Genomic DNA, 26,333 nt, shown 5'->3' with positions numbered 1-26,333 from the left:
CCCTGAACATCAGCATAGAAAAAAAATCCAACAATGTAAGCAACAACTCTTTCCCAAGATTGTGTTGGGGTGGGAAACAATACTGTAAGCTTCTTAAATTTGGCTACGGCAAGGTGAACACAGCATAAACCTACTGCAACAAGTCACATTGACTAATATGAAGTAGACTCAAAGGAAAATAAACAAACCCACTAGATTTAAACCCCAAATGGACAGAAAGAAGACTAAATAACACTAATTTTTCTAAATTCTTCTCCAAAATACTAGGCTGTCTAGGCTTGTCTCTACATGCATTTTTACAGTTATTTCTAGCTGTTACTAACCGTGCTCTGCAGCATACCAAGAACACCATCTCTAAGTAAACAACATTTCCTTAGTCTTAGTTGAGCCAGTACTTTACTGCAGTAAGAAAATGCTTTTAGAAGATAATCAGACAGCTGATTAAGATTGCTTGGAGTAAGTTTATAAACAGACACATACAGTATGACAATTAGGCAGCTTCTTACTAACCAATCAAAGAACAGACAGGATTATTCTTTTCAACAATATGAGCAATTTGACCCATTAAATTGCTCTGCATTTCTTCACTAAGAGTAGGAAGACCTCTTTCACTTAGAGACTTGTTCACTGCGCTGCAAATCTGGAAGCCAATAGCATTCAGAGCCTCCTTCAAATCAAAACTTCTGGAAGAAACAGAAAAGCATTAAATTCTGTAGTTTCTGTAGCATAGGTTGTAAAGTTCCCTCACTTCTCCCCCTTTTATTTTCAACCTGGTCTTGCAATGAGAATTTTGATAAGTTTTCATTTTTTGCTGCAGATTTATGTAAGTTTACATACACAGGAAAATCTCTATGTGGAAGATAAAATAAGGACCTAGTTGTGACTCAAATGGGAAAAGTGATTTCAAATGTGCAGCAGTGCCACCAGTTCACTTTATCCTTGTGCCTAGGTGTTTTTCTGGGCCACGTGCATAACATTTTATGAGAAAAAACAGAGTGGAAAACTCTTTTTAAAAAGACAGTCACAAACACCAGACTAGTTTTGTAGTAGGAGCAGCTGAAGAAACAGGCAACCAAGTAACTTGAACTACATACAAGTTTGAAACAACTCCCAAGAGGATTTAGTGAATGTATTGCCAGTCTCTCCAGTATTAGGAGGGTATGAATGAACTTTACTACTAGGTTCCAAAATCTGTACATTAACATCAAGACTAAGATTTCATTAAAATCTACCTTTGAAAACACATGTCTAACATATAGTGGCCTTTTATCATAAAGGGAATATATAAATGAATCAAATTTGGTATCTTCCTATTGATAACAAGCACCAGCTATGACACTAGAATTGTTCCCAGTCCAAAAAAATAAAAAATAAGGGAGTAAAGAAAAGGCCTTACTTCTTGTTCATGCCTTCAAGAAGAGGAAGGGAGATCCTTTTCAACTGGTCAGCAAAATCAGGCACATCTACAATTGCTGCACCCACCATGTTGTTTGTTATGAGAGAAACACAAGCTATGACTTTTAATTCATTGAGCTTTTCTCTTAACTCCTGAAGACGAACTTCATCTGTTATTAGAGTCTAGAATTGAAACAATAAAACTGGTTTAGGAAAAAAAAAAGATGGAGAGAGAGGAAAAGGATGGATCTAGGATGCAGTCATGAAGCACTACTATTTTTAATCACAAATACACATATCCAGAGGAGACAGCAACTGAAATAGCCCAAATATGTAGTACAGCATCAAGTGGCATTACGTACAAGTACCAGAAGTAAACCTGTGGTGGAAAGAAAAGTAATAAGGAAACTGAGGACACTGCACCTTATTCCTCATCACTGCTGACAAATCTGCAACCAACAATTCAGCCCACGACATGGAATGCTCAGAGGATCCAGAGGACATTGTAATGACCAAGTTACAGATGGCACAGTCTTCTGGATTTTAGGTGTCTTTTGAAAAAATGCCACAATTTGTAATTGATGGATAATAATGAACAACTGTGCTTGACAACCACCAATTCAACCACCAGAGCAGGTTCTGCAAGTGATACATAACCTGCTCCAGGCAAAAAGCCAGCTGATCATACCAAGAACATAAGTAATCCCCACAGCAAGATGTAGCTGGAATTAACTTGAGGTTACAAAGAGTTCAACCTGAGCAGCACACTGGAATTAACATCCAACTGTAGTTGGTAGCAACTTCATAGTATGGCAAGCTAGATCCACCAGAGTACATCTGTATGTAGCTCTTACTCAAAACTGTTCAAAGAAAGGTAAGAAGGTGGTTTCCCTTCTGTCCACTGACTGGAGAACACCAAGAACACAGAGAACTCTGAGAGCATCCCCATGTATTTAACAAATTCTCTGCCAGGCCACTTCACATATAGCTAAGGCCCTCCCTGGAGATGCAAATTTTAGCCCTGACTGATGGCAAATTTCACACCAGCTTTATGGAAAGTCGCAGAGGTCAGTAATCAGGAATTGGAGGGAAAAACTGAACACTAAGTCTTGAAGCAATAGTTTACATGCACTGAGAAAGGGTAAATACCTACTTTAGAGGCCTCAAGTTTTTACTGATTCTGTTCCAAAGAGTGATTCCACCAATTCCTGCTGCTGTTAGGGAAACAGGGTGCTACAGTCAGTCCTTTTGAAGATAGACAAAGCCAAGTACTGTCAATACATGGCCCAGCCTTTGACCACAGCCAAGACTGCTCTTAGGGTGGAGCTGGTGAGCTACGATTGTAAAGAGGGAGAACAGCCTTTACCTTGTTCTTTTCTGGTTGTTGACTTGCCCATCTTGAATTTCAGAAACTGGGCTAGAATATAATCTCCAAATTTCAAATCTACTGTGCAGAAATTTAAAGGAACGCAAGACAATATTCACTTACTGGCATCAACAGCAGGATTATTATATCACACCAATGATTTCATACAGATAATAAACTGAAGACACCAAAATATATTTCTTACCTCTGGAATTGTTTTGCAATAATCCCACTGTAACAGTTTCAAGTAGCCATTGTTTAGCACCAGTGTAGGACTAATAATTGGTTTTGAACTACTATCAGCACCAGGGGATGACGAAGACTCATGAGAAATAGATGACAATTCATCTTCTATTGATTCCTTTATCCATTCTGTTGTGAGATTCAGGGCACCTAAGCATTGCAAATAGCACAGATTTACTGCATGCCTTCATCAAAATAAGCACTACCTTGAGAAGAAAAAAAAAATACAAGAGTTGCATACATACATAAGAGAATTCAACTTCTGAAGACAAAGAAAGTGGACAGCTTAGTCTTCACACATGGTAATTCTCTCAGTTTCTTATAGTGATCATCTTCCACTGGTCACCTTTAAATTCTACCTGATTTGTACAAACCCAGCCACAAATTGGTAAGACTTCAGACAAGATTTTTAGGTAGTAGAAGTCTCAAAGTTCGAGTTCCCAAAGGATTGTTTTCCTTTTTTTGGAGAGGCCTTATCAGATAGGGTATAAGACTGAAAAGCAGAGGTGAAGGAAGATTAAAACATTTGATTTGTTGTGGCAGAGTTTTCCTCAGGCTGCATATATAAACACTGCAGGCTCTGTCAGTGGCTCAGGGCGCCCATTTTAGAAGTCCCTGCTCCAGGTGTTAGCAAGTTTACTAATTCTTCTTGGAGGATATATTTCTGCATACTGTTGAACCAAATTATACAAAACGTGTAATAGTGGACCAAGTTGACTTGGCATCATCTAAGAAATTTTGTTCAGAGCCTGTCTTTTGTTTACTAAAAATTGATCTTACCCCTTCCAGCTTTCAGGCACTGGTTTCATGTTTACTTCATACTAACAACAGAACTGTTGCACACAAAAGAGGGAAGTCTCATTTTATGTAGGGCTTCTGAATCCAGACAGCAAGAGTCACCACTCGTTTGTTTTTCAGACACCAACCAATTTGGCAAAGGTAAGTTTGTCTGAAAGACTACAGATAGACAAACTTGACAGCAATTTAAGCAGTGATAGCTTGCTTGTCAAAAAAATTTCACATTACTTAGATACAGACAAGAAATTGAAGTTTTCCTCTAAGTTAACTGCAATTTACAGAGTATTTACAGTGTGTATTTAAATAGTTTTTTCAAATAAAAGTTTAAATTAGATATAGCATGGTACATACTTGGTGTTTCTTCAAGAATTTCCTGAAATTTTGTTCTTTCGTAGTCCACCAAGTTATGCCAGAGGTATGGTCTAAGGCTTTTAATTGTGTAATTTGCCATATCCACTTTCATCAGGTCTAAAACATGGAATATTTGTCTGAAAAGAGGAATTTAAAATTTCACAGTTTAATTTAGCGTATTGATTTTCACTAGCACCCGCAAAGCAAATGTATGTTATCACTTTAACATCAGTTCTGGGAGAAGTGAACTCCTTCAGTGGCATTTCAGAGTAACAGATATGTTACCTATCATCTGGAATTCTTGAAGGAGTAGTATATATAAGGCTTGGTATAAGTTAAAAAGGACTAATGTAGCATCACTAAATACTCAGCCCTGTTAAGTTTTTCAAAACCTACATGAATTGGTGTATTTCAGCTGAAATGAAGAGATTTTAACTTTTTGGCCACTTATTGCATTAAGAGAAACAATCCTTCTGATCGCTATATATACACAAAGTGGAACAACTACCATTTACTCTTCGTATTTCAGTGTACCTAAGGAGCACTGTTTTCTGCCCTGTTATGCAAATGTTTTGTTCAAATATTAAGATCTTAACTGAAGAGCTTTAAATCCAAAGTTTGGCCTACCAGAAGAAGCATGCAATAAACACTTCAATAAGAAACAGTACAAGCATGCTGCTTACATTTTGTGAGAATGAATGAGACAGAAAATTAAAGAAATTTCTGAAACAGAGATTATTTCAAGAGTTGTTAACTTAGATATTCAAAGCTGCCTGGTTTCATCTAGGTATCCTACCCATTTCATTACAAAGTAAGATACACAATCTGTGTGTGTCAGAGCTCTTCCCCTTTAATGGTTCAGAAAGTTTTTCTCTAGTTTGAGAACTGTGTTATGCAAACTGACACAATTTCAGACTTCCTTTACCCACCCCCCCCCCACCTTCCACTGTCTACTACCCTTTCAGAGAGGAGTTTTTTTTCCTCCAAAAACCATACTCAAATACCAACCTCAGTAACTCTACAATATTGTCAGTCGCTTTTAACTGTTTTATGTCGTTGTCCCTTATTGGAGCACATAACTTCCCCATAGTGTTGATGATATAGTTAGCTAGCCCAGGAATATCAACAGCGTTGTGTTCTGCCTGCTGTCTTATAAGATCTGTATCTAAAACTTCACAAATTTGATTGTGAATCCTATTGGCTCCAGGAGTCAGGAAGGAAAGAAGAATCTAAATTAGAGGGGGAGAAAAAAGGAAAAGCTGATCAATAAAAACCAAACCACTAAGTAAATATACTCTAGTGAAATTTTGATATTCGTGTCAGGTGTATATAGTTGAGAGATCATAACCAGACATTTTAAGACTGAACATTATCAAAGGTAGTGGGGAAAAAAGGATTGTTTGGGGAAAAGAAACCCCACCAGTACAGTTCCGCAAAAATATTCAAAGCCAATAAAACAAAAAGCAAGTCAACAACTAAACTAGCTCAAAAGCTGGGAGGTTACCCTGTAAAACAAACATTTGCTAACTCAAAATTCTGAAAGACTTAGCATTGTGCCAGGATTGAAGGTCTGTATGCTCACCTGTGTGATAATCAATGAACTCTACGTGGGCAGGTGCAGTCATGTTTATACTATTGTTCATGCCCTAAGCTCACAGTGTGGTTCTGGAACAGGCTGGTAGAGATGTGAAGCTTTGGGAAAAGACATGACTTTCAACTGATAACTGTGTAGTGAAAATTGAGTGAACATGCCACTGTTTGTTTGTGGCCTTACTCCTGGTTAATATAAATATACTACAAATAGATGGTATTTTCAGTTCTGAATAATCATGGCTTCATATTATAAAAGGAAGAACTAGAAGGTGCTGGCTCAACTAGGTTAAGGAGAGCCCTCAGTGAACTAAATGACTCTTAGAGCTAAGCTGACAATACAGAGAAGGAAGAACCTTACCTCCTTAATTTCCTCAAAAAGCTTGATAGCATGTTCATATTCTGGAGGATCTTCATTCAGTTCTGATTCCAAATGATCCCAAAAGGCCTTGTGTACTATTTGTTTCACTGTGCCTGCAAAGCTGTGGATTAATCAATTAGACATGGAAAATACTCCAGTTAGCTTTCAACCTTGTAAATGTTTTAGATGAGACTGATCACTTGTTGGGAAACATTCCTCCCCAGATATGTTGCCCTGCAACCACATCTTTCTTGGGTGGTGGATCATCAGCTCCCAAAATACAGTCTACACCGCTCCATTCATTTCTCCTCTCTTTCCACCACCAGCGCTTCTCTTCGTAAAATCCAGGCTCTTACCTGTTTTGTGGGTAGTCTTCGTGTTTTATGCAAAAATTTGCATTTACAGCAATTTCATGAGCTAGAGTCCAGTTTGACAGATTTCTTGTAGCTGCCATCAGTTCATCAAATGTGATAACCTTGGGAGGGCTTGCTGCTGGAACAAACAAGATCAATTCAAGCCAAATACCTACAGCTGATAAGTGTTATTGAATATACTAAAACCTAGAAATTTTACTGCTTGCTAACTGGACTCCAGTACTCTGGAAGAAGCAACCCAAGATTACCAAGTCTTTATATCTCCATAAAACACTAACTCAGGAAACTCCCAGCTTATCAGGGGTGTGTGTGTTTGTGGGGAAATACCACACAAGCCTCAAAACATTTTGGGGAGCATTTTCGTATTTCTGCATCTGAATTACGACATCTTTTTTTCCTTTAAAACGGGATCTTGCCTTCCACAGATTTCCTACCAACTGTTCTGTCAAAAGCCACCCAACCAAAAGCACGGGCAGTAAGAGACACCAGATGTCCACTATAATTCCAAGCACACAATGGCTATACTGCCTGTTGAAAAGGTTCTGAAGTTACTGACTTGCATACCCTTCCCTCCCCACTTAAGATCAGCAGATCTTTTATCTGCTGTGGAATGTAAGTTATACTCATTTTTTAAGGAGATAGCAGCAATGACAAAAACTCTACATTGGAAAAAAAGAGCAAATGCCCAAAGCTTCTAAATCCTCAAATACTAATTTGGAAGACTGGTAACAAGGAAAGACAAAAAGCCAGCCACCAACTGCAGCTTCACTAACTAGCTTGTTCTAACGTAAGATTTCATTTACATAGATGTAAGAAGCATGCTCTGCAAATGCTTATAAACACACACAAACCACATCCTAACCACGGTTTTATTTACCATTACTCAAATTATCTTCCTTGGCCAAATCTGTGTTTTCTCTTTGATTCCAATATTAAATAAAGAAAAATGTGAATTTAAGATTGTTTACATGTAACTTGATACAGTATTACAAATCTGTAAGTTACAGAATTAATTTTCAAGTGCAGGGATCAAACAGAAGAAACCCACCCTCTGCACAAAGGCATATCTGGTTGAGTAGGAGGCTGCTACCAATGTCAAAGTTAGGAAGACCGTGGTGACACACTTGTTCTTACACTTTCTGAAGGGAAGGAGTGCACAGGGAGACCCCCATGGATACAGCTGCTGCTGGTGTTCCACACACAGGAGATGCACTGCTCCACAGCAGAGAGAAAGCCATGCCTCCCTCTTTATACTCAAACAGATTCAGAATCCCAGATTCTACCCACGACAGCAAAGAGAAACAAGGTAAGTTAGCCTTATTGGTCCGTGCACAGTGCAGGTAAGGCTGAAACAGGCTTACATGCTGGGGAGCTGGGTTTGCTTGAAGAGTCACTGTTAAAGCTCTGCCTGGAATATTCCGAGTCACTGGAAGAAGCTGTGCTTTCTGAGAGGCGTGAAGAATCTGAGTCACTGTTCTGGTCATCACTGAGAGGCATTCTGATTCCCTTTACCTTGTTTACACAGTAAACAAGACCTGGAATGACAAACACAATTCCCATAAAACCAGCACTTACTTTTGTTTGTTTCTCAAAAGTCAGCTACTGATCATTATATTGTGAATTAAGATGAAGTTGCCTTTCCTAAACAGGAAAAGCAAAGGAAGGATCTGGCTTGACATGCGGAATCATATAGTTATCAAAAACTGTACCTGCTCTGTAAGAAAGATTTGCACCTTCAGCTGTTTCATACCTTGATGGTTATGTTAGAGACAATCCCTAAATTTGTTATATTTAAAAAAATAAAAGACAACCCACATGAACCCCTGAAGCTGCTTGTTGCAAGAATTTTGGTATTGTTCAATGTCCATAAAGGCATCTCATGATGTTACAATCCCCCACCTGACTTCATGAAGAAGTGGTGTTTAGCAATGAGTTTCCTTCCACAAACAGGCTGCACCAAGTGTAATGACTGTGAAGCAAACACAGAAGTTGCAGGGGGAGAACAGGCAAGTAATTCAGAATACTACATTTCTGACAGGGTGTAGCTGAAAGTCTGGCCTGCTGCTTTAGGTGGGTCTGTGCTCAGAATCAGATCAACAATGGCACAGACCCAAATATGGGTCCCAAATAGGGATATGGTGGATAGGTTTTCAGGTTTAAATTGAATGGCAGCTCTGAGTCTAACATCCTATTTAGCACAGACAACAAACTCCACTGAGAAGTGAAGTGCTTCACAGTGTTTCTGTCTATGTAAAGAAACTGCCTCCCAGGCAGATAATCTGCAACTGCAGAAAATGTGGACAGCTGCACAGTGAGATACAGATAATTTAACAACTGCATGACAGGAAGTGAAAAATATGTTCATAATAATATTAAAATGAGAAGCTGGAAGTCAGCTGTAATTACTACCAAAGGAATTTGGCTCAGATACCAAAAGTAGCTGTCCATCTCTGATTATGGCCATGAAGCATTCTGTAGTGGACTTTATGAAGAGACATAGCCAGCAATGATCTCCATCAGCAAATTTAACTAATATATAACTTCATTTATTGCTAAACCACATCAACTTCAGCAGGCAGGAGACACTGCACTTTACAACTGCTGAACTGGGAAAAAAGACGCTTTTAGCAATAGAAGGAAGATCTTTGTCTGTACTTTTGTGAATCAATATATTGTACAGTCCTGGGATAGACAAAAAGTAGTGAAAAGGAAGACTTCTTTATGCTGGCACCTAGTTACAATTTAAAGCATTTGATTTTTTGGGTATCACCTCATCCTGAATAGGCCTTTATAACTTGATGAGCTACTACACTGATGAACACTCCCCTGTTAATTGAGATGATTAACATTTCTTAAGTGTGTGTTTACTCTTCCTGCTCTCCCAAGAGGAAAGAGGATGCAAGAGGATGCACTTGAACACCTTATTTATGCCATACTTTATCTGGGGTTTTTCGTGAAAAGAATTGGCCACATTAGCAAGAACACAGCTAACAGTTTATCATTGTTCCAGAGGAGCCAGTACAAGACACTTCACAAGAACACAGAGGTCACGCATACAGAAATGAAGCATTACCTGTGATCTTAAGCATCATAACTCTTATCAGAACAGCAATTTTATAATTTCTAACAAGCAAATATTTAAAACACCATCAGCTAAACAAGACAGAGTTGCAAGAGAACCTAAAAAAAAACCCCAAAATCCAGAGATATTTCGGCATGGAAATTGTATTTAAGTTACAACGATAAATGGGTCACTAGTTAACACTAGAGAAGAAACAAACTTTCAATTAAAATCAGTGTTACAGATCTCAAAGTAAGTGCCGACCAGAAACTAGCTGTGACAAACTAGTTATAAACCATACTTGAGGTTCTTCATGTTGAACTGCTTACTTAAATACAGTAACACTGTACAGAGTCTGCAAAGTTTTTATTACTCTCCAACTAATTTTTTTTTATCAATATAAGAACACTATTTGCAGGCTTTAATCTTGTATAACATCCCTTTATTTCCATACAAATAACTAACCTCCAAGAGATTAATGTTGAAGCAGGGGGTCCATCAAAAGATTTGATTAACGCTGTTTGCAGCTTAGTGGCTCAAATTGCTTGCAGAGTACGAGCACTTCACAGTGTGTCTACTGCTTCAGTTCAGAGGATAAGAACATGGAAGAAGGCAAATGACCATTAAAGCCCCAAATACTCTCACACAACTTACACATCATTTCATGAACTTCTTCTTACCTCTATGTATGACAATGTTGATAAATACTCAGCTTTGCAAGGTGCTTCTGCAAGAAGCACTAGACCAGCCATGAAGTCAAGTTAGCACTGCCATTTTCCACCCTATCCTGATTTCCAAGAAGATCAAGTGGTTAAGGCTGAATTTGAAGTCTATATACATGAAGTCCTTAAGCACCAATCCCAGCAAAGGATCTTTTGGCAACAAATAGCTGCATTTCAAAGAGGCACATGGCATTTTGATGTATCAAGACCGTACCTACTACAATACATGCACACATACAGACAGCAGAGCTGTCAGTAGAGTGCTTCAGAAGGCTTAATTTAAGTAAGAAGTTTCAACACTGCAACAGGAGATGACTCACAAAAAAAAACCACTGCAATCTTTTGCCACACTAAATATATTTCCTAGTAGAATGCTTCAAACACAGTGGGAAGCAAGAATGGGTGTACTCTGCAGATTCAGAACATTTATTGCTAAATTTTCAGTTTAAAAGACAAACACACCAAACTAAACATACATGAATATACAAGCAGAACCTTCAGGGGCCATCTAAAACACCTAGGCAAAAATAGAGTAATTGAGAATATGAAAGGTGAGTGCAAACCAAAAAAGGCACTTCTAATTAGTTACAACAATAGACAACTGAGTCACTTAGTCTTTGCTTTATAGCATACACTGGAAGAACTGATTTTCCTTACATTTTTGTAGACAGCACAGAAGTCCTCATTAATAACTAATAGCCAAGTTAATTTAGAACTTCAAGTTTAAATTAGCATAATGGTCACATAAAAATATTTCAAAAAGCCCTTCTGCCTTGCAAGGTCCCTTTGTAACTCGCCATCTTGGATAAACAATACTATCTTGTTATTCTTTATTTGCTCATTAATTCTTATATGTTAGGTTGCTGTTTTAATACACATATTAATATTCCACCTGTTCTGTTAAAGGGTCAGCCTGAGGTCACAACCTGCTTTACTCCACTGCATTAAAGACAACCCACACTGACACTTACATTAAGTTAGACACTGTCACAGTGGGCTTCATTACACCATTTGCTTTCTTTCAATCAGTACCATGCTGCAGGGTTTTCTTACGGATAAACCCTATGGGAGACCAAGCTAAAAATATCTTCTACATGTACCAACCCCAAGATTCTAGCTAATTTAACAGTGAAGAAATAAATTCTCACATTTCTTCTATTTAGACAGGTATTCTTTTCAATAAAAATAAAATTAATACAAAACTGTAGATGCTTAAAGACATCTTGCTCTTAATTGGTTACTGCATCACCCAACTTGGTTCTTCATTTAGGACTTATCAAGACTGCAAGATCAGGTTAGTTTCAGAAGACACAAACACACTTTTTATTCCTGAAGGTTTGCTTTAGCAGTTATTTTATGAAGCACCTGGGGGAGGAGGACAGATTCAGTTTTTGTTTTTTTCTTCAGATACCATCTTCAAGGAAAAGCTTTCCACAGCCCTGCTTTGTTCAAAGAAGTAAGTGTGCATGGACACACAGACTTGTAAGTGCTCTGTCCAGTTTTACCACTATGAAGGTCTTAACTGTGTTTATTCTGCTGGGCTCACATTCTTACTATTTTCAAGCTGGCACCGACTGAATCTCGTTCGGTCTCGAGTTACCCTTTCACCGACTCCACCTCTGTCACCACTCACGACACGAGAACAGAAAAGAGCCTTTGTTAAGAGTTACTTGCATTTCCTCCCGCCTCATTTTTCACAGCCTACAGCCGACATTTCTCCCTTCTAGCCTTCTAGTTTCACAGCTCTTCCCCTTGAACACTTCTCTTCGTGAAGGCTTAAAAAGCTGTATCGGCGAAGAGTGAGATACAGCCGAGCGCTGCCCGGGGGAGCGACCTCCGCCCGCCCAGGTCGGGCTGGGACGCGGGACTGCAGCCCCCGGGACAGCCCAGGGCCGCTCTCTGCCCGCTCCGCTCCCCGCGGGGGGAGCGACACCGAGGGGAGCCGGCGGCTCCTCCTCTTCCTCCATCTGTTTCGCTGTCGGTCTCCTCCCCCGGCCCCATGTTTTTAACAGTTTGCAAAGGCAGGAGTTTGGCACTCGCCGACCAAAACAAACAGCGTTTCCAAGGACGTGCCTGGGGGGGGGGGGGAAGAGGGAATCCGGGGCAGAAGTGAGGAGGAAACGCTCCCTGTCAGCCCCAGAGAAGGCGAGCCCGGGCACTCGTCCCCAAGCGCTCCGGCCCCCATGCCCCGGGAGGTTTCGGGGTGCCCCTGCCCTGCCGACCGGGGCTGCAGGGGGGACCGTGCGGCTGCGGCCCTCGGGACGGGTCGGCCCGGCGGACACTAAGGGATGGCGGAAGCCCAGGAGACACGGGGCAAGGGGAGAACTACGGACCCAGCGCAAGAACTGCGAAACCCACCTGCTGCGACGGGTGCCCCACCGGGGCAGCAGAGCGACGGGCCAGTCCACCACCTCCCTGCCACTCACACCGCACCGGAGGGTGGCAGCCCCCGAGCCAGCGCTGACCCGGACTCACCCCGCGGCTCATCGGCCAGCGTGCCCGGGCACCCCGTCGCGTGTCAGCTCCGCCGGCGCGGCGCAGCCCAGCCCTGCCCTGCCCCGCTGTCCCCAGCCGGTCACTCACCGCTGCCCCTCGCCGTCCTGCGCGGCGCTCGCCGGGCCCGCACACCGCCCCCCCTCAGATTTAAAGACCCAGCCCGGACTATTAGTGTCTTCCTCGGGCACGTCTATCTCTGACGGTGGAAGGGGGGAGGTACGTCATCTCTTTCCTCCTGCCAACGGCGAATTATCCGAGGCGCTTGGGCCACCATCCGCTTAAGCCCGTAGCAACTGCACGCACCTCCTCATTCTGCTTGCGACCTGGCGGTAAGCGTGGAGAAATATGAGGCGACACGGGAAGATGCTTCGGCGGCCCCCCCCCGCGCTGTCAATGGGCCGTGCCGGCGTGCGGGGGGTAGGCCGGGGGACGGCCCGGGCGGTGTTTACGGAAGGGCCCCGTTCGGCCGGGCCGGCACCGCCCCCGCCCCGCCCCCGGGCCGCCTCACGGACGGGAGCAGCGACCCCGCAGAGCCCGGCCGTGGGGGGAAAGGGGTGTGCTTTTCAGGGGACGAGGAGCGTGCCTCAGGCCGCGTGTGGCCGCCTTTGTGCGCTGCGCTGCAAAGGGAGCTTTAACTATGTTCCTGCCCTGGCTTCCTTACTCTGGCGATGAGCAGTGATGGGCGGTGAGGCGCCCCCCACGCGCCATCTTGGCCCCCCACTGCCAGCCCTACCAGCGCAGCTTCAGGGGAGCCACTCGGCACCGTGCTGAGTTCACTTGTAGTCACCCGTCTCGCTCATGGCTCTGGTGTCCGAAGGCCTGCTGAGCTCCCACTGAGGAACGCGGCGTGAGGCAGTGCAGCACTATCATTATAAATGCTTTGCTTATTGCTGTATTGACCTCGTGCACAGGCAGCTTCACGCACCCACCGGGCCAGCAATACCTGTCAGGGTCATCACCTGTTCCTGTCACAGGAGCTACGTGCCACTGCTGCCTCACCCACCAGGAAGCAAGGAGGGCAAAACACCGGTCGTCATCTCTGAGGCAAGAGCTCGCTAACGCCAGCCTTGCCCGTCATGAAGACAGAGCTCCCCTTCCTGCAGATAACCTTTAGCACACGTGGTGAACTGCACAGAATAGGCGTTGTATTCGGGTAGACCAAAGCCCACTATGTCCCATTATGTATGTCCCATTAACCTCTGCTATAAAATCAAGGGCCCGAAGTGAGGAATGGAGCTTGGCTATGCAAGTGCCAAGGGCCTGGTTGGAGAGGGAACACTTGCAGGGCACCTGTCAGCCCGGCCTTCAGAGACATTAAATGGGATTAAGTCCAACAGCCTAATCCGATATCTTCCATAAAGAAGACAATGTTTTAAATCACTGTATTTGCACTACTTTGCCCCACTTTATGCATGTCACATGGCAATGACAAGTCTTAAAGAGCCTCAAAAGGCCTTTGGAGAAGACTGTGATGGTATACAGATGGGCTGCTTTGTACAGAACTGTTATGACTTCCAAGGACATAATTTAATATTAGTTTTTACATTCATTTTTGCTTAGACACCATCTGAAATATGGGGAAAACATGAGTTTTTGCTGTGATGGCTGCTGGCACCTTTTATTAATTAACGAGCTAAAACTGCACAAAGAGTGCTTGCAAAAATACCAGAGCCAGTGATTCAGGGTCCATTTTGTGTCTCTGTGGTCTGGCAATTGTGGAAAACTGTGCTGCTCAGTGGCCTAGCTTCCACAGGGAGGGACAGAGGTCAGCTTCACCAAGTAAAGTAGCGTCTAAATACTGGTATGAAAGATAACTTCAGGAGGAAAAGTATCTCAGGGATACCACCTAAATCATGGAGTAAGGGATGGGATTCCAGAAAGGAATGCCTTTAAAACAAATTTTTTTTTAAGCTATAGCAGTGCAGTGTCCTCCTCTCACAAGCACACCAGCTGTTTTGGAGCCCATTCTTAAGCACACAGCTCACTCTATCTATCTATCTATCTATCGATCTATCTATCTATCTATCTATCTAATCTACCACATCAGAGATGTACATCTGTATGTATAGCTGAGGCACCAAGGACATGCTTTGAGATTGTGGTCCAAAATTCAAGAATAAATTAGATACTGCAGTACTCAGCACTTCCCCTTCTTTTTGGTTTCAGTTCTTTCCTTATCCAGAGGCACTGAAGCTATAGGCCACTATATGGATCTTGAAGTAGATTACCTAATGGAAAGATTTTCTCCACAGAGAAATGCTGCTCATTTCTCATTTTCTGCTGTCCCCAATGTCAGCCAGAAAAATAATTGTACATCCTTTAAATTTGTTCTGCTCAATTAACAAGATCAATGTCCTTGTGTCTTATATAGTACATGCATGTATGTCCTGGATTTGGCTGGGATAGAGTTAATTTTCTTCCTAGTAGGTGGCAAGGGGCTGTGTTTTGGATATGTTTTGAAAACAGTGTTGATAATGCAGGGATGCTTTAGTTACTGGTGCATGGTGCTTACACTGAGTCAAGGCCTTTTCCACCTCTCACCCCATCTCAGCAGCAAGGAGAAAGGTGCCCAGGAAGCTGGGAGAGGACACAGCCAGGACAGCCGACCCCGCTGACCCGAGGGATGTCCCATACCATTTGGTGTCATGGTCAGCAATAAAACTGCAGGAAGGTTGGTGCAGGGGCACAGCTTGGGGACTGGGTGGCCATCAGGCTGTTGCTGGTGAGAAATTGTTTTCATTTGCATCACTTGGCTTTTATTTACCTCTTTGTTATTTTCATTTTTACTACAATTTAATATTACTTTATTTTTTTTCCCAGCTATTAAACTGCTTTTGTCTCAACCCACAAGTTTTCTGACTTTTACCCTTCTGATTCTCTCCCTCATCCCACTGGGGACAGGTGGGGTGAGAGAGAGCAGCTGTGGTACTTATTTCCTAGATGGAGTTAAACCACAACAAAGGTACACATTTTGAATTTTGACTAGTGTCTCAAGTCAACTTTAACTCTTGGCCTTTTACTACAGAAGCATCATTAATTGAAATGAAGGACTAGTTTGTGCTCACTCTTTGCAGCAAGTTGGCCTGTAACCTTCCTTACTGTTACTAGCAAAACTGGCAAAGACAGTAAAGCCTGCAATTAATGCTCTGCTTTATCCAGCAAACAGCAAGGCAGCTACTGAGTGGATAAGATGTGCAGCTGCATTTGGCCTCGTCAGTCAGAAATGTCCCAGTATGTGGCCAACTCATGGTTAGTGTGGGAGGAGAAGGAAAGGGCAAGGTATGTTATAGTTTATACCAGGGCCCATGACAACTAAATTGAGAACATAACTTAAAGTCACAAGACATTTTTCCCTAATCCTAATAACTCAGCCAGGCAGACCGGCTTTAGTGCTAACAGATGGATGTTAAGACTCTGGGTTGACTGAGATCATCAGGCCCAGGTTTGATAATGGGCTCAAGGTCAAGACAGAAAGACTACAAAGCAGGTGTAAGGATGCTTTCTCAGCTTGTTCTTCTGTGGAGTTTCCTGTATTCCAAGGAGAAGTAAGTCTCGTGAGAGGCAAACAGGTTTGCTACTTCTCCCCACTGAAGTATTTGTCTTCAAATTCACACAAAGGCAAAACAGAACATTGACACTTGTGAGAGAAAATGGTACATCTGTAGTTTCCCCAATCACACCTGTCTGCAGAGTCTAGCAACTTCACCACCTCAGCAAATTCCTAATGCACACTCCCCTCAGCACTAGTAATTGGTCTTTCTGTACAAAGGAAATAGAGGTTGACCCACAGCATCAAATACAACAAAAAGCTATTTGTAGAATGGTACTCTTGGTCAGAATGGCTTGAGTTGGTTCCACGGTGAGAAAAATCTTTTTTCTACTACCTACTACTGTAGGTAGTACATTGCTAACATTTTCCTTGTCACTACCAAGCGAGAGAAGGAGAAATAGTGACAGTTACCTATGCTGCCTGAAACAGATTTACATCCCTTGATACGTAATACTGATGCTCCTCTTGGTTATTCTCTGCTGAAGTCCATATGGCTCAGTTTTTACAGTAAACTCTGAAATAAACGGCTTCAGAATTAAAGTCCTGGGGTCTTAGGGTACTGCTACAAATCCTAGCCTTTCTAGGCCCTTCCTAAGCAGAAATCTGATATCCCCTTCTCATAAAGTGTGAGACAACTAAGGCTGTGGGTAGATGTTCACAGTGGAAACTGCTGTTGTAGCTTTCCCGGGGTACTTTGTTTGCTGCTGAAGATTTCTACTCTCAAGATCTCTACTTCCTCATATTGAGGAAGACATATTATTCTGAGGGCTCCTCACCTGCTTTAGTGTAAGTCCCATCATACCAGCTTCAGCCACCTCTAGGATATATTTAAGACAACCTCCTGACCCCATGCAAGCTCTCTGTCACTAGTTAGGGTCAGGGCAGTAAGTTCTGTTGTGGTGCCCATAGCCTGCAGTCACTCCAACATCCCCTCAGGTCTGTGCATTTGACAGAATTGTGCTTAAAAATCCCTGAGACAATTCACTATAAATTCTCCTCTTATCACCCATTCTATTAGTTACTAGAACATCATGTATAGACTAAACAGTTCAGTTTATCCTAAGGCTTGGCAGAGGTGGAACTGTATTTGACAGGCTGACATCAGGGTGTGTGACCCTACTGACTTTACGATTCACTGTTTCTACATAATACTCAACATAAAATTTATTTTTTATGTATGTCTATATATATATATATATGTAAAGGAAGAATATACTGTAATCAAAGGAAAGACCAAGAAAATAAAATGTCTTCCAAGACAAAACTTGGTTTAATTTCTTGCTGCAATCAAATAGTGAAACAGATGCATTCAGTGCCTCAAGCTCAGCTGGAGCCCAAAGCACAGAGGAAGGCCTGCTCAGCTTTTCCCTTTCCCCTCCTGTCCTGTGACCCGCTCCGTGGGGAAGATGAAGGCAGCAGGCTCGTGGGGAGCCAAAGAAGCATGTTCGGAGCAGAAAAGCTCTACGGGCAGGCTCGGTGCTGAGCTCCCGGTCTCTCCGTCTCGGACAGAGCCGTCCGAGCCCTGAGAGGGGCTTGCTTGGGGCCTGGAGCCCTTCTGCCAGCCAGGGCAGCAGCTGTCGGGTCCCCAGGGACCAGCCCGAAGCTAAGTCTCTGCTCTGCAGGCGCTAGAAACGGGCTGGGGAGAGGGGCTGAGGACGGAGAAAGGAACTTTCTCTCCACCCCTTTCTCTTTGTCATTCCGGAGCTTGCTGCAGTTATTCCAGCCAAAATCACAACCAAACAAAACAGAAGTTGCGTGAGGCAGAATCCCGCCGCGTTCTGCCACCAAAACTACTCGCGGGGCCAGAAACTGGCAGACGGGCCGGTTTGGTCTGGGGGACGCCGGAGGCTGCGGGCGCGCACAGCGCTCCTCGCTCCGAGACCCCCACGCCGGGTCCGGGCAGGCTCTGTCACCGCGCGGCCGGGCCGGGGCTTCCCCTCCGCCCCGCCCGCCGCTTCCCGGTCCCATTGCTCCCCTGGGGACGGGGCTGGGCCCTGTGCGCCACGTTCGCCCCCGTCAGGGACGGAGCCCATCCCCGTGTGCGTGGCGGCTCCCCGGGGCGGGGGCCGGGGCGGGGCGGGGAGCGTGGCGCGGCCCGGGCCGGCGCCTCCGCCTTCCCTCCATCCTCCCTCCTTTCCTCCCCCTCTGTCTCTCTCGCCCGCTCCCGCTGCTCCCGCTCTGCGTACGAACGGCGGTGGCGGCCTCCCGCCATGTCGGCCGCCAAGCACCGGGGCGCTAAGGGGGGCAGCCCGCCCACCGCCAATGAGAAGGGCGCGCAGCCCGGCGGCGCCGAGGAGCCGGCGGCGAAGAAGCCGGCGGCGGCGGGGCACGGCCGGGGCGGCAGGGCCGGCGGGGGGGGCCGCTCCGGCGCCGGCCCCCGCCGCGGCTGGGCGATGCTGCTGGGCGCCGCGGTGGTGCTGGGCGCCGCGCTGCCCGCCGGCTGGTACGTGCTGCAGCTGCAGGAGGAGGTCGGGCGGAGCGCCCGGGAGGTGGAGGCCTCCGGCCGGCAGCGGCAGGAGCTGGCCGCCACCCTGGACACCGTGGTGCAGAAGGTAGCGCGGCACCGGGCACCGCCGGGGCTGGCGGGCTGGGAACCGTCGGGGCGCTCGGTGCTGCTCGGCGGGGCGGGGGGCGGCAGCCGCCTGTGCAGGGGGCCGGACACGGGGCTTCGCCCTTAAATGAGGAGCTGTGCGGCTCCCGGGTGGCCCGGCTTGGGGAAAGAGAGCGTGTCCCCTTGCCTTCCCCTCCTCTTCCGTGCTCCCTCGAAGATGCTTTCGCGGCATTGAAGGGGCAGATGGAGTCGGGGCCGCCGTATTCCCCGTGCCTGCAAACGTGGCCCCAGAGCAGCGAGAAATCCCTGCCAGGCAGCGTGGAGCTGGGCGGGACGGGGCGGGACGGGACGGGACCCGCGGCGGTGGCCGCAGCCCCCGGCTCGCTTTTCCAGAGCCTGTGCCCGAAGCCATTTTATGGAAAGCAGCCCGCACGCTGCATTAGGTGTTGGCAGCGGTGCGGACCTGCCGTTCCGAAGGAGCCTGCTGCCTGTAATTCTGTATCTTCGAGGCCCGCAAATCTCTTTAACCTAGCGGGGCGGACGAGCTGCTCGTCGCTGCCTGTCGGGAAGGCAGGTGAGCACGCCGAGGGACGCGGGGTGGCAGCGCTGTCAGGCTGGGCCAGGATCCTGCCTCGGCGGCCCCGCACCCTAGAAAACAAAGCCCATGTGAGCTTCACCGAAAGACGGAGCCTGTGCCAGAAACACTGCTGCAGTACCCTGCCTCCCACGTTCCTGCCGCAGTCTCTGGCCAAGGGAGTGAGGCTCGCAGTGTTCAAGGCAGTCCAGGGACATGGAAAAAGCTGTGAAGTTGCTGGCACAGGATGTGGCTCAAGTGAAGTGAAATAGATGCTCATTTCCCTCATTTTTGTCACTCAGGCCCTTAGTCTCCTAGCTATAGTTTCACAAATAGCATTGTCCACTTGGATATGTCCTAGGGTGCCTAAAACCTTTTAAAAGGGGACCTGCGATTACATATCATCAACATACAAATAAACTCTTTCCCCAGGAGTAGGTTAATTGGTTGGAAGACAATTTGTGAAGTTATGACTGAATCAGATCAAAGAAAAGGAAATTCTTGTCTCAGCTTGTCTGCTTTCTGCATGGCAGACCATTCAGATTCCCTGTATTCCCTGTGAGCTTGGCCCTGGGCTGCAGTGGGGGGAGAGGCACTGGCAGAGGTCTGGCTGTTCACTGGTGCTTCCAGAAACACAGTGGCCTGCACATGTAGAGATTATATCATCAGTCTTGGTGTTTCCTGTCCCGTACAACGAGAAGGAAAAGGAAAATTCATGCCAGTGAGGGAGAAGAGTTGTAAACTTCAGGGCTATAGGGCTGTGTCTGAGGCTAAATTTAAATCCTGGGGTGTTGACTCACTGGTGACAGGACAGTGATTTGAACTAGCAAAGTTTGTTGCTTTTTACTGGCTTTTAAGCCGTATTTGTAGACTGTAAGAAGGAAGAAATTGCAGTGGCAAGATGTAAAACTACAATACGTGAGTATAGAACTCAGATGTACATGCAATGTATAAGCCCTTTTAATCAAAGGAATGGGGACAATTTGCTGCCTCCCATCTCCATGTCACTGCAGAAAATCATAAGTTACAAATTCTAGGAGAGGAGTATATAACAGAAGTTTATAAACAGTTGATTTCAAAGACAACTGAAACTTACTTGACTGTGTATAGCAGATGGCTGTCAAAGGTGGGGGAAAGAAAGAGATCACAGGGTTTCGATGTAACCCTTGGAAGTTTCGGTTGCTGTGGTTTGGCGACACAGGAATGTACTTGAGAGAGAGAAGAGCAGGCTGTATTTCATTGCTTTAGGAAGGTGTAGGATCAACACAGGCTGCTGTGTTGCTTTGCCCTTCATCTGACTGCAGACAGCTTCTGTCAGGAGTAAGCATTATATAAACTCATCTGCTTTACACATCAAGGAGAAAGGAAATTATGTGGAAGTTTAGTCTTTAGCATTGCATCATTCTCAGAGAGGCCAAGATCATTTGGTGTTTAAACACAAGATAATACGACCAGTTAGAGAAAAGAGTAGTCATTGGCTGAAGATACATTTTTATGTACTATTTGTGATGTTAAATCTTTCAAGGGCTATGGCTTTAAATCTTACCAGCCATGTATGCCAAAAACGCAAATTCACATGAAGGTTCACACACAGACCAAGTGCTTTGAAGCTGCGAGTTTTTACCCCTCTTGTGCAAGGGTATTGCTCTGAGCCCTGATGGCTCTTGGTTAGGACAAATCAGATTAGAAGCTGGTATAATTTGTTATACCAGTCCGTTTTATTTTATCAGAGCTCTCTGATCTTCAGGTGGCTGGCCCAGATGGGGAATAGCTTCAACTTACACCATGAACACTGCCTCAATGCAGAGCAGGTATAAAGTACTTCCACTGTGTGAGGTGGGATCTATCTCTGTCAGTCATACAGTCGCAGAGACTCAGCCCTCTGGAGAGTTCTGGCTATTTCTGATTCCTTAGACTAAAAAGCTAGTTACTTGCAAATATGAATTCAGTGATTTGGTTGAAATGTGTCACCATAATAGGAAGGGAAGGAGAACTTTCCTGTGTTACCCTGTTAGATTTCTGACCTCCATTTATAGTGATACAGAAAAAGGTCTCTGCTCTCTGTGGAAATAATCAGAATGAATGACAGCTAAGATGTAACGAAAATAAGGTTGGTAAATCAGTCAAATGATGGGTGCCCAGCTGCAATGTGTATGGCAGTATTACCTTCTCCACCTTAGTTCATTTCTAATTTCCTATGGGAACACTAGAGAATACAAGTGTAGGGAATGTAAAGGCATTAGAAACCTTTTTGCTGAAGATGGAGAAAATAAATAATCTTAATGGGTATTCTTCAAACTGCAGGGATCTGTCAAAGCAAGGGCAAGTCTCATGGCCAAATTATACAATCCTTGCACAGTGTAGACTTTCTTGAAAACTAAGGAGGATTTAGGCAGGGATTTGCAAAAATACACAGAAATAATTTCTAATTAGGATGTGTGTTAGGTCTTTTGAAAATAATGTCTAGGTTCATGGGAACTGCTGGAGCTTGCTTCAGTTGAAGAGAAATAAAGGCTCCTCTGTGTATTTCTCTCTAAAACCATATAAAATATACTTCTTTCTATTTATAGAATAAAACCACCCCTCCAGCTGTGTATCTAATCAGTAGACATGGCAGCCCATGTGGCACGGCTGATTAATATACCCTTCAGACACAGGGACTAGTGTGAGGCAAGGCAACGTGCATTACTCAGCACTTGCCATCCTGCCAAAGCCTTGAGGTATTTTCTATGTGATGGATTCCTCTTGCACCCAGTGGGAGTTTTTACATAGCTTTACTAAGTTTAAGAAAGTACAACCCACACATTCACAAAAAGATTTCTCCACAGTCTTAAGACTGATGCTCTGCTTGGCCTCAAAATTAAGTAATGTGTGCTTCCCTAGCCTGGATCTTATCTTTAAATGTGAGAGTAAATGAACATGTTGCCCCTCACCCCTTGACCTTATCCCTCTCGCTGCTACTAAAACCAGTTGTAAAGATAGTTTTTGTAATTGAGAAGTTTAACAGTGTACCTGATGCAGTGGTAGAAACTTTCTGTTAACCTGAGCTAGATGCAAGGCCCTTGGCAGCTGCTGTGCTTTTGTTCTCTGTGTGTACTGTTCACTTCGAGTGTGTGGGCGTATGCAGGAGTGGGAAAAACAAGCTGCTAACTATTTAGAACATTAAAGACTTCCTATTTTTTTCTAATCTTAAAAAAATAGTTGACAAAAAATATCTCTTGTGTTTCCATTGGTGTCTAGGAGTGGCAAAATGTCATGATTACTATTTCCATTCCTTGATCCTTCCATCCCAGCTCCCCCTCCCTCTAATTTTTCCTGTCTCTCTCTTTCTTAATCTACCGTGAAACTTTTTTCTCATGGTCAGGAATTGCCTGATGAAATCGAATCCCAGCTTTTCTGTATTCCGAAGTTGATGCCTGATACTCCTTTGGTTTGGTTCCCCCCCCCCCCCCCCCCCCCCCCCCCCCTTTGCTAAAGACTTGTGGTCTTTAGTACCAGGAATCCTATAGGGGAGGGATAGTTCAGGGGTCTGCATGCGGACTCTGGAGACCTGGGTTCCTTTTCCACTGCCACAGATTTCATAGATCATGAGTGGCAGGTCAGTGAGGCCAAGGAGCCTTAACAGAAGGCATATATACTGTAGAGCTGTAAGGCTCAAGATGCTGGGCTTTTTGTGCCTCCTGTATCTGTATGCCACTGAGTCACTCCAGGTATGGGGCATGTAGGATTGCAAGGTAACAATTTCATCTGATAACAAGGGTGATAAGGATCTTGGACAAAAAGGGTGAAATTACTGGTATTAACCATATGTATTTCTGGCCTAGGTACGTTCTCTTCAAACCACATTTGGAGAATTTGAATCCATGATGAAAATTGTTCAGCAGAAGCAGGAGGTGAGCGAGAAGGCTGTTAAACGAGGGGAGAGTGAAATAAACCGGATCAGCGAAGTGCTTCAGAAGCTGCAAAATGAAATTTTGAAAGACTTGTCTGACGGCATTCACATGGTGAAGGATGCAAGGGAACGAGACTTCACGTCTCTGGAAAACACAGTGGAAGAGAGACTAACAGAGCTGACCAAATCTATAAATGATAATATTGCTGTATTCACTGAAGTCCAGCAAAGGAGCCAAGATGAAATCAACAATATGAAAACAAAGGTTGGTTCACTAGAACAGGCAGATGTGTATAAACATGAAATTAAGGTGCTAAAAGATGCTTTTGATCAGATGCAAGCATCCATGAAAATGAAAGAAAAGGACATAGAGACCTTGAAGAGTACAATAGACTCCATGGAGTCTGATGTGTACACTGAAGTGAAAGAGTTAGTCAACCTCAAACAAGAACATGAGAAGTTCAAAGAGGCTGCGGACACTGAACACCTTTCATTAAAAGCTTTACAAGAGAAAGTTCTGAGAGCTGAGGATGCTATTATGCAGCTCCCTAGTGACATTAAAAGACTTGATGAAGATTTACTGCAAGTTAAAACCAACCTCAACAAATGGGAAGATAATGAACTCTTCAGAAAAGCATTAGAAACTTTTGGGAAGAACAGTGAAGGACTGGAGTCTCGGTTGAGGCACATAGAAGACAGCCTAGAGTCTCTAGCATCTGTTGCTGCTCAAAACAGTGAAAAGTTGGAATCTTTCCTTTCTAAGGAGGCAGAGTATGAGAATAAGCTCAGTACTCTAGAAGGAAGCATTACCAGTCTTCAGGGACTCTCAAATACAGACGAAACTTCAGTCACAGATGTTCTGAAAAATCTTGGTGAGGCACAGACTTCGCTGTACAACGACATGGAAAGTTTAAAGAGAAGCATCAGTGACTTGCCGTCCTCTAGTGCTCTCCAGGATGTCCAGAAGCAAATTAGTACTTTGTTGGATCAAGGAAATGTTCAGGCAGGTCAAACACTTTCTCAAGGCTACCTTGAGAAGTTTTCTTCTATGGAAGGCTCTGTAGATGAACTGAGGTCTTCTGTTAGCCAGGTTGATTCCGATTTGAAAATGATGAGAATTGCAGTGGATAGTTTAGTCGCCTATTCAGTGAAAATTGAAAATAATGAGAACAACTTGGAGTCTGTGAAGAGCTCAATAGATGACCTGAGGAATGATGTGGAAAGGTTGTTCGTTAAAGTAGAAAAAATACATGAAAACATTTAGGCAGTGGTGCTCCTTGGGCAAATAATGGGTTAAGGAGAATAGCTTTTGTATGCCCTGTTTTTTACTCTTTTAAAAAGCAATTTGATACCTCCAAAGAGAATAAGAATACAATAGAGACAGTTCTGCTTATTTCCCTATTTCTTTTCCATATAGTGTTTTTGGAGTTTCTGTTGTTTGGTTTTATCTTTCCCCTAAATTTTATTTTAAGAAAACATGAGTTTAGTTGGGGGTTGAGTTTCTTAAGGGCTCATCTTCTCTGTGAAGTTGTACCACTGTTAAGTGTAGTGGTGTAACTAAGGCACTACAGCCTCATTAGCATGGGCACATATTTAATGGCATGAAGGTGTTTCACACTGACACTAGATAACCCCACACAGAAGGGCTACAGCTGTTCTGGTACCCAAAGCATACTGCTGCACTCACTGAGGATTTTACTGGGATGTTTTGGTTTAAGAAACAAAACTACACACTATCTTAAACTATTTACTGTGGTGAATTTAAGAGTGGAGCAGGCGTGGAGCACCTCATCTGTTTCTGCCATCTGGGACTCAGATGTGTGGTCAGTGTACCAAGGGTCAGCTGAGCTGTAGTGTATTTCTGTGAGACCTTAATCTGTACCAAGGAACTAACAAGGCCTGAGGTAAGTGACACTGCCTGGGGCTAAGGCCTAAGAGATTCATTCTTTGTGATCACAGGCTTCTTTGCCAGCATCCTCAGCTGCTGGTGCAGAAGATCAGTGCTTAGAAGGGACATCGGAAGGATGGGATTAGTTTCAAGAGGGTACAGTAATATTTTCGTCATACTGTTAGATTGTTTATGTGATTAGGCCATGTCTTCCTTGGAAAGATCTGATTTGGTCTTTGATAAGGGATTTTTCTGTAAAATCATCACCAATTTGAGGAAAGAGAAGGACCAAAATTACACCTGTTGTGTTCCATATATAACAAGCGTGCTAACAACAGCAATAATACACTCCAAAACACACAAGAGGGAAAATCACCATGAAATCAGCAGAATTGCTTCTATGGCATATACATTTCCAAGTTTTCACACAGCTGACAGCGACCTTAACTTGTGTTATGTATTCAGGACTTCGTGCCTGATTCTTGTCACTATTTTTGTCACCAGGTGTCTGGCTAGGGCACTGGTAGCAGAGGATTCTTTGAGGAGACCTGCTCTAGGAAAGTGAGGAAAAAGTGTCATAATTCTGTAGATGGTCTTTTAAAAACCACTTCCTCGTGGAGTTTCTTTGGTTTTCTGTCCTTTTGGAAATGTTTTCTAATATTCCTCCAAAGGATTTCTAATATCCCTCCTTTTCAAGTCTACTTTTGAACTTTATCCAAATAATTGGTAAAGGAGTCTGCACATGGATACCTTGGAAATAGGCCATGGGCATCATGCCCACCTCACCCTGGACCAGACAGATCCTCGACTGTGTTAGATGAAAAATTCCTAGAAATAGCATCTCCCAGAAATGGGAACAGCACACGTGAAAAGGAGTTCTCCTAGGTAAATAGGATACTGAACCATATCCAGTGTTGTTCCCACTTTAAACAGGAAAGAATTGCTGTCAGAGAAAGAGGGAGCCATGGCATTAAGGTAACTGTTGTCACTGTTGGAACTGCACTGTTCTTTGTTGACTTCTCAAGTTCTTGAACAATGTTGTTTAGGTTACTGTGAAATGAACTCTATGGCTTATCTGCAGTATTTTTAATACATAATAAACATTTGGAATATTCTTTGCA

General features: G+C 44.1%; 2 protein-coding genes across 16 annotated transcripts in view; one reads left to right on the top strand and one right to left on the bottom strand.

Moving 5' to 3' along the window:
* Positions 1-13,177, bottom strand: part of TCP11L2 (t-complex 11 like 2) — a 15,704-nt gene extending 2,527 nt beyond the window's left edge. Inside the window, exons 1-9 of one of the 15 annotated variants that reach the window (XM_062492111.1) lie at positions 12,845-13,177; positions 7,840-8,013; positions 6,461-6,596; positions 6,105-6,225; positions 5,162-5,382; positions 4,154-4,290; positions 2,967-3,154; positions 1,397-1,578; positions 511-683 (exon numbers count right to left, since the gene is read on the bottom strand). In XM_062492111.1, the coding sequence (XP_062348095.1) occupies positions 511-683; positions 1,397-1,578; positions 2,967-3,154; positions 4,154-4,290; positions 5,162-5,382; positions 6,105-6,225; positions 6,461-6,596; positions 7,840-7,975 (1,294 nt within the window). In that variant the 5' untranslated portion in view covers positions 7,976-8,013; positions 12,845-13,177. The other 14 variants (XM_062492110.1, XM_062492112.1, XM_062492113.1 and 11 more) reach the window with 14 other exon arrangements.
* Positions 13,121-26,333, top strand: CKAP4 (cytoskeleton associated protein 4). The gene is given in 5 exon segments (XM_062492521.1): positions 13,121-13,174; positions 17,930-18,311; positions 18,314-18,495; positions 18,497-18,859; positions 23,257-26,333. Coding segments are annotated over 5 exon segments (2,313 nt in total). The 3' UTR covers positions 24,589-26,333.

The sequence above is a fragment of the Cinclus cinclus genome, chromosome 4, assembly GCF_963662255.1.
Source record: "Cinclus cinclus chromosome 4, bCinCin1.1, whole genome shotgun sequence".
Taxonomy (NCBI): domain Eukaryota; kingdom Metazoa; phylum Chordata; class Aves; order Passeriformes; family Cinclidae; genus Cinclus; species Cinclus cinclus.
Note: the sequence above shows the minus strand (reverse complement) of the source record. Positions and strands in the feature narration are given on the sequence as shown.